General features: G+C 30.3%; 1 protein-coding gene across 5 annotated transcripts; it reads right to left on the reverse strand.

The window, feature by feature from the left end:
* Positions 1 to 380: 380 nt before the first annotated feature.
* Positions 381 to 4,889, reverse strand: LOC112697404 (probable inactive receptor kinase At4g23740). Of its 5 annotated transcripts, none has more exons than XM_072197543.1 (6): positions 4,841 to 4,889; positions 4,653 to 4,704; positions 3,234 to 3,306; positions 2,937 to 2,978; positions 1,440 to 2,631; positions 381 to 1,348 (listed from the first exon to the last, which is right to left on the reverse strand). In XM_072197543.1, the coding sequence occupies exons 5-6, from the start codon at positions 2,626 to 2,628 to the stop codon at positions 693 to 695; spliced, it is 1,845 nt and encodes a 614-aa protein (XP_072053644.1). In that variant the 5' UTR covers positions 2,629 to 2,631; positions 2,937 to 2,978; positions 3,234 to 3,306; positions 4,653 to 4,704; positions 4,841 to 4,889; the 3' UTR covers positions 381 to 692. The 5 variants fall into 5 exon arrangements, with proteins under 5 accessions (XP_072053644.1, XP_072053643.1, XP_025606347.1 ...); XM_072197542.1 differs by having other exon boundaries at positions 1,440 to 2,635; XM_025750562.3 differs by lacking the exons at positions 4,653 to 4,704; positions 4,841 to 4,889 and adding an exon at positions 3,384 to 3,609.
* Positions 4,890 to 13,235: the final 8,346 nt, after the last annotated feature.

Below are 13,235 nucleotides of genomic sequence, written 5' to 3' on the forward strand. Positions count from 1 at the left end.
ATAATAAATAGGAACTAATCAGAACTACAAAACACAACACAAAAAACCATACAAGAAAAGGACAAAAAATTCAGTCTTAACTGGATATTTTGTGAATTAGTATTGATTTGAGTGCTAGAATCTTTTTTGTAGGTCTTACGTCCGGATCAAATTTCTGAAAAATATACAGTACAGTGACCAAGAAATAGAAGGACAAGATAGTATCTCCCAGTGTTGACGAGCTATACCTTGAAACACGGTTCCTGGCCGGAACAACACTAACTCTAAAAAATCACATTTTATTTTTATCATTTTTTATTCACAAAAATTTTCAGAAAAAATTAAAACTACAAACCAAACATACCTTAATTCCAATTCTACATTAAAAAATGTGGAGCAAGTTTGGAGTTTAAACTAAACTAAATTTTATAACATTTGGAGTTTATAGAGTTATACCCGCCCGTCAATTCCGCCGAGGAAGCGAGAAAGTAATTCGCTATTTCTCACTCCTCGGACTGCTAAACTAGAAGACAACCAAATGAATCACTACAAAAATAGTAAATTACCAAACTGGGGGACCCAACTTGACTTGGCATTCCTAACTCTAGTAGCTTACCAACTTCGCAACCAATAATATATATCCAAAATCATTGCCCGTGCTAACCAGTAACACAACAAAATTTTAAATCAATGAAAAATTACACCGAAGAATCTCACTCTGTAATAATTGATGTGGAAGCATGTCCTCTATTTGGTGTAGAAGAACCCTCTGACCTAGATTCCGAGGACGGTCTATTCCCACTATGTAATCGAATTTCCTCCACCACTTTCACCACTTCCACCATTGTTGGTCTCTTATCTGGAACCCTAGCAACACATGCCAATCCCAATTGTAGCATCTCAACCATTTCCTCCTCTATGTTAGGGTACTTTAGTAATTCCACATCAAAGACTTCTGCAGTCCACTCCTCTCTAACAACAGAGTTCACCCACCTAACTAAGTGGACTACTTCCTCTCCTCCAGTGGCGTGCATTGGAGACCTTCTTGTTAGGAGCTCTAGAAGGAGGACTCCGAAACTGTAGACATCAGCTGCAACCGTCGCCTTCCGCGTGTCGGTTACTTCTGGTGCACGGTATCCTGCTGCCCTTAGTGCTGCTGGTGGTATTGGGCTAATTAATGTGGCGAGGCCGGTGTCCGATATACAACCATATCCCTGGGAGTTGAGGAAGATATTTGAGGACTTAATGTTACCGTGGATTAGTTTCCCTCCGTTTTGAGCATGGATATGAGCAATGCCTCTTGCTGTGCCCATCGCAATCCTTAGCCGACTTTCCCAATCTAACAAAACCCTGCCTTCCCCTCTTTTGCCTACACCATTCGTTTTTCAATGAATTCAAAAAAAAATAACTTAAAAGAGGGAAATGAATTTGGAAAAATATGCAAATAACTTAAAACATACCATGTAACATTGAAGAAACACTGCCCTGTTCATAATAATCATATACCATAAGTTTCTCCTCCTTTGAGTAATAATATGCTCTTAGAGCAGCCAAGTTGTCATGCCTAATTCTCCCCACCACCTCCATCTGCTGTTCGAACTCGCGTTTTCCGACAGTTACCTCTTTCAACCTCTTCACCGCCACCGTCGTTGCATCTTCTATTGCAGCCTTATACACAGTTCCAAATGTGCCCTTTCCAAGAACCTCAGCAGAAGCTCTCAACAAGTCCTCCAGGTCAAATGCAAGATTGCAGCCTTCAAAGAAGATTATTTTGTTCCTGTCTCTGCTCAAAGAAGCTTCTGTCTTCGACGAGAATTCTGTTTTATGGGACTTCATAACTGACTGTCCACCTCCACCACCATTACCTTTCTTATAACACAACACAATTGCGAAACTCGCGATGGCTGCAAATCCCACCAGACTAACAGCTATTATGATACCAAGCAATGCAGGTTCACTGAGCCTTTTGTTTTTCCTTGTTGGGTGAGAATTATTCGGTTGTTGAAGAGGAGAATTAGCAGATGCATATTCAGAGGTGTGATTAAGAGTAAGATCAAGATTAAGCTTGTTACCGGAAAAGACCCAACTCGGAAATCTCTGAAGGGATTTTGGCACAATTCCACTAAGGTTATTGTTGGCCAAATTCAGCTCTTTCAAGCTAGGAACTTTGAGGTCAGGAATTTCACCCGAAAGAGAGTTGTTGGACAAATCTAAAGAATTGAGATGAGTCAACTTTGAAATTGAGGAAGGGATGCTTCCAATGAAAGAATTGTTGGAAAAATCTGCTATGGTAAGATTTTTCCAAACTGAAAAATCCAATGGCAATGGACCAGTTATGCTATTTGATTCAAGATTCAGAGTCTGAAGCGCCGAGAGGCGACTGAGAGTGTTGGATGGTATGGGACCAATTAATCCGGCTCGCGGTAGCCTGAGGCCGACGACTCGTGATTGGTGAGAGTCACAGGTTACTCCTGTCCAGCTCTTGCATAGAGAAGTCTTGTAACCCCAATTGAGATGCTTTGAGTGATCAATTTTGTGAAAGAAATCAAGCAAAGCTTGTTCATCTTCCAATAGTTCAGCCTCAGCACCAAAGAACATTGCTCCAATGATCATGAAAGCAAATATGAAGAGGCTCAGCTTCATGCTCATTTTCTGGCTTCAAAAGATGGAAAAGGAAAACACCAACACTTAGATGGAAGCTTGTGTAAAGTAAAGATTCTTCACACTTGTTTTTCAATGCAGAGAGCAAAGCAATGATTTGAAAAATTAATCAGTAGCAATGATGTTTCTACAAAGCAGTAAAAAGGACAATTGAGAGGGAAAAAAAAAAGAAAAAAGATTGTTAATTTCTTATTGTATTTGGACCGAAAAGGCTAAAACTATATATTATACAATTATAAGATCAAAGTATCTTTTGGGGTCAAAATAAGCAGCCACTGATTGAGAAGGAAATTCACCTTATTAGCCCCTTTTTCTGGTCACCTACTGTGTTTGATTCCCTAAAAAGTTAGAAACAGAAAAAAGACGTGAACCAAAACATAGAAACTAAATAGTTGATTCATCACTTTTGTTGAAATAGTTAGTAACATTGTTGAAACAAGAACCGTGGACAGCAGACAAAAAAAGATATAATCTTTGTTGAAATTAGAAAATAATTTAACCTTTCAATTTTCATGTGGATCAAAACTTTTATTACTATAATTGTTTGTAAAAACGTCCAATTTAACACTGATATCAAGAAAAGTAAAACTCACAAGTCAGAAACAAACTCTTTGATTCCAAAATCCAGCAAAGCTTGTTGATGTACAGAGAGTGAGTAGCAATGGCCTACACAAACAAGAATATGCATGAAATTCAAGAAAACCAAAAAGAAAAAGATACGAAGTTGGGTTATATATATATACCAATAAAAGGAGTAGGCCATAATCTGATAAGAAAGAAATGAAAAACAACAAAGTAGGGGCCGTGCAATATATGATGGTGTGGATTGAGTATAGTTTGGAAGATAATGTGATGTGTGCTCGCGGGAACAAAAGTAATTCACATCACATGCAATGGAATCTGCACAAAACTCATTTGCTAATATTTGAAGGTCGTATATATTATTTTACGCCGCAAGTCCGCACCAACAGAACGGGGCATGTGATTTATATACACCACTTCAACTCATATCATACATATTAAATACTTATTCAACTGTTAAATAAGCTACCAAATATTAGAAGCTAATCATAGTTCAAATGATATAATCTCTTTATACTTATTTAAAAGTTATGGATTTGAGTCTCATTATTAATTTTAAAAGAAATACCAAATATTAGAGATATAATTATTTTATGTGTTTTTGTTTATCAATTTAAATTTAAAAAAAAAAGTAATTTCATAATGCCAAACATTCTCAAAAAAATTTGAGTATTTTTATCCTTACATATTTAAATATTTTATTATAAAAAATAAATTATTCTAATAACTAATTATTTTATTAAAAGAATGTACAAATAATATATATAAATACATAATTACAAATTTAGCAACTATTTTTTTTAGATTTATAAAACTCCTTTTATAATTCTATCTTAATGCACTATTAGGATTTAATTTTAATATTATATAAAAATTCAATTACATATTTATGACACCATAAAATTATTTATTTTTATTTTACTACATAAATGATCATTTAAGATAACAAATTTGATTGAATAAAGTTTTTAAAAGGAATTTACAATTAATGCATTAATATAATTTGTAACTATCATCAATATAAATATATTTTATTGAAAAGCTTAATTATACATTATTATATCAATAAAATAATTATTTTTTGAGTTTAATTTTGATGAGCTCACAATTATTTAATCAAATTTAGAATATGATTTTTTAAATAATAAATTTAAAAATAAATTATTTTTAATGACATAATAATACACGTAAATGTATATATATAAAAAAATTACTCTTATCAGTATATAGAAACTAAATTGGTACCTAATGAATAAATTATTATAGAAAAGAATAAATTTGATGAAATGACTCCATAAAGATTTTTTTTATTTCCTTTTTCTTCAGCACACCCAAATCAAACTCTCACAGTGAAGTAATGCTGAATGGTGAAGAAAACCAAACAGCGCTTAAGGATCAATTACAGTGGCATTAAAGAAAAAATGGCATACCTAGTGAGTGTAACTGATCTTAGGCGAGGCAAGCTCTTCGTGTGCTTGGTAACTGATAATGTGTTAAGTTTTCAGTGGATTTGTGAGTTGAAGCTTGAAAGGTTAGTAGGGAACAATGAAAACTGAATAATGAAAGAAAAAAGTGAAAGTAAAGAGTAGAGAGACAGAGGACAGGGAGTAATAATAACCTCATGGGCTTTGTCTCTCCAGCTCCCTCATCTTCTGCCCTCATATTGCCACACCCATCTTTACACATTTCTTTTAAGTTTCATAGAATCACATGCTATTTATTGTCTTTTTTTTTTTGTAACAGTATTTATTGTCTATGCCTAAATGGTCAAAATGATTTGAAACTTAAAAGATTACATGGTGAAAACTCGGTGCAGTCGACTTTACGTAAAGTTGATAATTGAGAACCGTTAGATGAAAATTTAGTCAAATCATTTAACGGCTTTCAATTATTAACTTTATATAAAGTCGACTGTACTTGAGTTTTCACTCGATTATATTTACATCAATTTAATTTTTAAAAGATTAAATATTTTAAATTAATTTTTAAAAATAAATAGTAAAATAAATTGAAATTTTCGCTACTTAGATGATAATATATTATAAAAAAAAATTTATGTAATATTTTATCATTTAATTAATAAAAAGACTATTATAACTAATTTAAGATTATTGTATCTTTTTAAAATCAATTTGAAATGTTTAATATTTTGATATATAACCAAATTTGATTCATTTATAATCTTTCAAAAATTATTTTAATCATTAACCAATACTTTATTTTTTAAATTTTGTTTCCATAAATAACTAGTGTTAAATATTTAAGTAATGATTTTTTCATAAATAATTTTATCAACTAATTAAAAAAAATAATAAGTTTAAAAAAATAAAAAAATAAAGGATTAATAGTGTTTTTGTAACTAAATTTATTTAAATAGGCATAACTCCAGTTAAAAAAACACACACATGCGTCAATGCTTCTCCATTTTTGCGCTTCTTCATCATTAAAAAATTGTTAGAGAGCATATAAACTTATTAGTATAGCACCAAAAATTTTGTATATAACATAAATTTTAATTTTTGTACATAATATATATATTTTTTGTTGTGAATGTATTTTTTGGGTAGTGTTTGTTTAGTGTTTCTGTCCATCAAAAATATAAACACGGGAGTATATGTGTATTGTTTGTTTTGTGAGACACAAAAAAGAGAGAGATACAGTTACATACAAGAGTACATAAAATACGTGTATTTTGTGTCTCTCCCAAATCATGAGACACGAATTTTTATTCTAAGATACAAATTAAACTAAAATTTTAGACAAATTTATTCTTAGTATTTTCTGAAAATTCTAAATTTATTCAAACCATTTGGTCCTTCTCTTCTCCTGTGTCAATGCCTCAACCCCCTTCTTTTTCTTTCTAGATCTTCTTTATTTATTTATTTCTTTCTTTCTTAGAAGTCAAACCATTGTCTTGCCTCCGTCCTTCCTCAATTTCCTTGCCGCCATTGCTAGCTGCATCCCTCACTTGGAACTCCGCCAATTCAACCTCTCCTCAAACCATTGTGTTGTCTCTCTTCTGCCTCTTGCCTCTGCGCTTCTGCATCTCGCCGTGCTTCCTTCCCTCCTTGTCATGGGTCTCACTGCATCACCCCTCTCTCATCATTTCGGACTCGCCGTCAATGTGGGTGCTGCAGGTGCCCATTGTTCTATCTATTTCAACTTTACCTCAAAGGTTTTTTTTTGCCGTCTATTGCCATTGCTCCTCTATCAAGAACCGCTGCTTCTGCTCCTCCTTCTCTCTCAAAGGGTTCGGGCTACGGGAGTCCAGATCCATCGTCATCCAGATTCGCCAGCAGCTTCAAGCTTCGACGGCGCTTCCCTCCACATCCTTTTTCTACCAATGTCGTTCATCCTTTTCAGAAAGAATGTCTCTGATCTTTTCCTCTTCTATTATCCCTTTATTAAAAAAAATTATCTGTGTATTTTATTCTCCAGATATGCAACAAATTAAATTTTTATTGATTTTATTAAATTTAATTTAGATTGGCATATTGTTGCTTTTGTATTTGGTTAAAGATTATAGTGGCATTGATGTTGATGATTACTCTGAAAGAAAGGTTTGGACAAAAATAGTTATAGAAAAGAATGATGGAGAAAAAATTGATATTTTAGTAAAATTTTGAGTTGTATATTCTGTTGTGTTTAAATTATCAAATAAGATGAAAAATTGAATGTCTTTTGTGTCTATGTACTCATGTGTATTTGTGTTTATGTCTTTATTAATTCAAGACATCAACCAAACGTAGTTGATTGGATGAATCAATATTCTAGATATATGATCCTTTAAAAATTTATGTTTTGTGCACCAAAATTTTGTATTATGCACTAAAAATTGTGTTGTACACCAAAATTTATGCATTGTATGTATTTTGTTAGTTGAGTATCAATGTTCTAAATATGTGGTCTTTAAAAAATTTTGTGCTATATATTAAAATTGGAAAAAAATGAAGACGACGAGAATGATGATGATAATAATAAAAGAGGACGAGAAGGAAAAAGCTAAGGAGATAAAAAAATTAAAAAACAACAACAAAATAATGGTGGCAGAGCAACGATGACAACGATATTGAAAAAAAAGACAACAATAATAATGATAACGAAAAAAAGAAGAAGCAATCAACTAAAAAAAACAGCACCCAATGTATATACGAAGAAGAAGAAACGTGGGATAATTTAGTTAAAAACTTATTTTAAAAAAAAACACTTGGGCACCTAATTTTATTATAATATTTATTAGCTTTCAATTAATCCATTTTCTCTCACATACCTTCCTTTGTTCGTATAGTCTAGATCTTTCTTTCGTAATCAATTTAATTTATCCAAAATTAAAATACGTTAATTATTACTATAATTTAAGTGTTAATTATCATACTTCTCATAATCTCTCTTTAAAAACCAAAAAGATTTGTGCTAAAATAATCCATGCTTAAAAAAACAAAAGATCTTCGACACATGATAAATTTTGAGTATACTTTTGCATTTTCCTAATTAAATCCATTCACATTAGGATTACTCGTTAATAGTTGATTAAATTTAATAAATTTAACCTTCAAATAAAAAGTTCTATTCCTCGAAGTATAGTATCATTTACTTTACGTTCATCTAATAATGCATTCCATATAGTTATTTCGTAACTTTATTTTCTTTTTCTATGATTTTGTTTTACTATTTCCACTACTATAATATTATACGCAGTATTATTATTCTTGTTCTTATCGGGATAAATTTGACCCCTCTCTATATTTTTTTCTAAATATATTGAATATTTTAAGAAATGAATATTTTTTTTACTAATAAAATTAAAAAAAGACAGAAAAAATAATTTCATTATATTTCTGACCAAGAACAGGACCTATCACAATATTTTTTTTTTTTTTTGGACGATAGCTTTTTAAAAAAATTATCCATCTGTTTTTAATCTCCGGTGAAATACAATGGGGGACGGGGATTCGAAGTCCTTTGGTAAAACAAGAACGTTGAAGGCTACAAGTCGAAGCTAAGTTAGATTATTAGATCACTTCATTATTAGTTTAATTAACTCGGTTAAATCGGTCAATTTAATCATAATTAAATAATTATATAATTTTTTTTATTTTTCTCATAATAAAATTTTTTAATTATATATTTATATTTAAATTAATTATTATTTTTATATTTTAATAATTCATCAATAATTTATATTCGTATTATATGTTTTAAGTATTTATTGATAAACAAATTAATAAAAATCATAATATATAATAGAAAAAAAATCAGAAATGATATTGTGATTAATAAAATGATATATTTTTTAAATTTGTAGATATAATTTAATTTCATTTAATATAATATAAATTAAAAAAACGTATATCAAAATACAAGTTAGTTTGGTGACTAGTGTTGCTATGCTTTCCTAAAGGGACCTGGGTTTGATCCCCCACTGCTGCCAGAGTCCGAGTCAAAAATAATTATTGAGCTCCGAATAATTGTAATTATTGGACATAATAAATAGGATTTGAATAACGCACATTATTTTTAATTCTTTTAATTTCTTAATTCATAGTAATCAAGATTAAAGATTAATTTTTTTATATAAAAAAATATTAATATTTTTGTTAAAAATAGAATTATTTAGTATAATTATATATGAGTAAATTTTACACGTAAAGTACATATTGTAATATACGTAGAATATATATTGAATACGTATTATTATTCTAACAATATACAAAATACATATTAGATACGTATCATTATTCTAACAATATACTATATTTTATATTTTATAATATTATAATATATTTTAAATATTAATATTCAATTAAAATATCATCTTTATCTCTGGATATTAAAAATAAAATCGAAAAGTCAAAATACTAAACATTACAATGCAAGGAAGGTTAGAACTTAAAAGGCAGAACAAGGCTACACGCAAAGGCTAGGTACCAGGTAATAACAGCGGTTTTTCTTCTATGTTAATTTTTAAATAGTAAATTTTGCAATTTTTTTCTTAAAAAAAGGAGAGAGGTTCGTTGACAAATTTGATTGGATTTGGCGATAAAGACAGAAATTAATATCATAAAATGATGATGTTGTTCCACCGAAAGATGCGGAATCATCGTCATTATCTTGTTAGGCAGCTTCTAGCCTGGCCTTCTACTGCTTAATCAATTTTTTTCATATTATCATGGCTGATGGCATTTAATTTATTAATCTCAAATTTTCACGAGTCCCATCAATGTTTTCTCATCCAATCAAGATGAGCAACAATAGAGTTACAATATGGTTCAGTTAGCTAAATCTACTAGCTATTACTGATATGATATGATTACGTTACAATTATAATTATTATTATTTTTTGTCTGCACAAGTGAATAAAATTAAATCAAATATATGAATATGTCGCTTATATGTATGAGTTTACTTATAGAGAATTTTGAAAAGCAACTCAATGAGGCTTAATAATTATGCTCCATTAGTGTTAAATTTTGGGACTTAAAACGATTGTGAGTTGTGAGAGACTACTCATCGTCAACCTCACTGGCGAGTAACTTGTGATGTGTTAGAGAATTAATGGAACTTACAAGAATACTTTCATGCTTAGCTGAAAATACCAATTACCCATGCTATTTTAAAATAAATGTTACTTTCACTCAATATATTAAGAGTATCAAATTAATTTTTAAAAAATTTTATATTAGATACTTTAATTCTTAATTTTTTTTAAAAAGAGTATAAGCCTTTAAAAATGATTATCGTAAGATAGATTTTTTTTTTTGCTTTCAATTAAATTTTTTAATAGGCGTGTCAGACAAATAAATTTTTAATAAATTTAATTATAAAACAATTAAATTCCAAAAATACACTTTTAGAAAACTTTGTCCTACAAAAATAATTTTTGAAGATTTTCAGAGAATAAAATTTTATTAGAGGTTAAAATGTTCGATCTAAATTTTTTTACAGATTAATTTAGATATTCATTCATAGGTTAACTATTAATTTGATATCTAAAAAATTCAACCATTGACAAAAAATTTTTTTCTAAAAGATGTTATGAACAAAATAACTCTTAAATGATTTGAAAATATGACAAAAATAACTAATAATTATTATATTTTTTATAAGTGACAAAAAAAATTGTATTTAACAAATGACTTATCTATTTTATCTAAATTTTTGTGCTAATATTTGACTAAATATTTAAAAAATAGATACACAAAAAAATTCAGAACGAACAAAATTTAATTTCTAGATTTGTTTTAGTTTTCAAAAAAATTGATAATTCATAATATTTTTTTAAAAAAATTCACTTGACATAAAATTACTAAATTTTACGAATAAAAAGATTTTTTTAATAACGATGGCAAAAATTTGTATTAAAATCTAATCTCTAAAATATTTTTATAGAATATATATTTGATATTTATTTTTTTTTATTTTTTAAAAATTTATTTGTCATAAATATCTTTTAAATTTTTTTATCAGTATATTTATATATTAAATATAAATTTAATTAAATATTTATTTTTCTAAATGTATTATAAAAAAGAACAATTATTTTAAAACATTCAGAGTACAAAAAATCAAACGTAAAATTTTTTTAATGAAGTTTGCATCTACTGCTCTGCACTCCTAAATGTTAAAATATATTATCCTTTTATAAGTGATAACAACCAACAAGTTAAGCAGGGAAACTTCGCGTAGAGCAACTTATATTTTATCAAAGGATGGGCAGGGTATGTCTACATGCGAGATGTATATTAAAATTAATTATTATATATCTATATATAAAATATATATTTTAATTTATTTTTAATATATATTTTACTTTAATAATTAAAGTGACTAATTTTAATGTGTTTTATAATTCTCTATTAGTTGAAATGGTTTCTTAAGTCAAAGAGCTTGCATGAATTAATGCATGAAATTAATTCTACGAAGTCAATATATTAATTTGTAGGACCAAGGATTGAATTCAAATGCTAATCCTCATAATTTTTTTAATAATGTTAAACAGATAATACCATAAAATTATTTTATTTAATTTAATATTTATATTTTATATTAATAATGTTATACATATAATTTTTTTTATAGTCAAATTTAACTAAGTTGATCCAAGTCTAGAAACTATTCAAAACAACAATCACATATAACATAAATAATTGTGAGAGGATTTTGTGTGCCGTTAGGATTTTTTCTTGTGGTGTGCACTAGGGTTTTGATAATTTGTGAGAGATAGTGAGTGTGTTTCAATTCAATTTCAAAGACAATTCCAATATAGTCAATTAAAAATTAAATTTGTATGTGTTCAAAATATAATGTCAATCTTACCGAGTCAAAAGGAGCGATAATCAGATCATGCTAATGATTCTGATGAGGAAGTGGTCGTGTTAGAAGAAGAAGATGTGACATCAGGTATTGAGAATTGTTCCAGGAGTCTAGTGAGAAAAATTATGGCAGATTGAGGGTTTGGGATGGAAACTATCGAAGGTGCATTCACTGCTATTTGGAATTATTTAGAGGAATTCATAATCAAAAGTCATGGAGACAATATTTATCAGTTTTTCTTTGCCAATGAAACTGATCTGATTAGGGTGGAGAGGGGCTCTTCATGGCTAATAAAACAGTTTGTGATTCATCTAAGACGATGGAATCCAGAATTAAAGATTGCAGAAGATGACTACTCGAGAATACCTATGTGGATCCAGCTATGGGATATATCTGAAATTTGTAAAACAATAGAGGCGGCAAGGAGGATAGGGGGAGAATTGGAAGCGTCCTAGATGTCAATTTCTTTGCAATGAGGGCTAGGGGAGACAGAATTATGAAAGTGAGAGTGGAGGTGGATGTTACTAAACCGCTCAAACAAACCATGAAGGTGGTTAGCCCAAATAAAAGGACATGTGTAATACAATTGAAGTACGAAAAGTTGGGAGTTTATTGCTGTTTTTTTTGAAATTTTAGGACATGAAGTGCAAAACTGCAATCAACTCATTGCATCTCCAGAAATAGAAGCATAAGCGGAATTGAAATGGAGACCTGATCTGAAAGCTGAACAGGTAGGATGGAGAGTTGGGAAGACAGAAGAAATTCAAAGTCCTAACCTGACAAGAAAAAACACAATTGTGAAACCTACCCCTGTTATCTTATTACAAGGCTTTGCTAAACTAACTGTTCAGGAAAGTAAGAGCCAAGAAGCCCCGGAAGAAAATAGGAGCAGCTCAGTTCCATCATTTGATATTTCCCTCCCTACAAGTAATTTGATTGACCAGAATAGCTTTTAAATTGGTGCACCTCATAAGAATGATGGGAAGAATAACAAGAGACAGAAGATCAAGCATCTAGCTAGAAGAGGAGGGCCGGGAGACCCAATAGTCAGTGTATTAGGGGAAAAACGAAAAACAGATGCAATGAAATTGCAAGCAGATTGGAGAATTGGAGTGTTAAAGAAGGAAAGAACGTTGACGGGGGGAGGGTGCCAACCCAAATATGGCACCCTAAATGCAATGAAGATGATGATGTGAAATTGTCGGAGTTTGGGGAAACCCCTGGCAATTCACAACATAAAAGGGATTGTAAGATCCCATTCCCCCGAGGTGATGTTTTTATGCGAGACTAAACATCAAACCTCATATGTTAATGGTCAGTTACGTACATGTGGATTTAAAGAAACCTATTGTATTGATGCAAATTGTATAGTTGGAGGTTTGGTGGTCGCTTGGAAAGAAGAAGTTAAGATGTTGGTGAAAGGCAGTGAGGACTTTTACATTTGGTTCACAGTGGAGGACCCAGACCAGCAACGCCTCTGGGAGGTACTAGGAGTTCACCTTCATAGTGTGATCAGATTCGCAATGGCCAGTTTGAAGTATTTCTTCCTATAATCCAGCAAGCAGGAGAAAGATGCATGGTAGCTGGAAATTTTAATACTATTGTGATGTCCCATGAAAAGAAGGGAGGCAGGGAGAAATCACCCCAAGCGATGCAGCAGTTCCAAGAATTTATCAACAAGAGGATTGATAGATGCAAGA

This window comes from Arachis hypogaea, chromosome 6 (assembly GCF_003086295.3).
Source record: "Arachis hypogaea cultivar Tifrunner chromosome 6, arahy.Tifrunner.gnm2.J5K5, whole genome shotgun sequence".
NCBI classification, from domain to species: Eukaryota; Viridiplantae; Streptophyta; class Magnoliopsida; order Fabales; family Fabaceae; genus Arachis; species Arachis hypogaea.

Coding starts and splice junctions, on each gene's coding strand:
- LOC112697404 (XM_072197543.1), bottom strand. CDS start 2,628: ATGAGCATGAAGCTGAGCCTCTTCATATTTGCTTTCATGATCATTGGA. Junction 1,349..1,439: donor TGTTTCTTCAATGTTACATG/GTATGTTTTAAG, acceptor CGAATGGTGTAG/GCAAAAGAGGGGAAGGCAGG.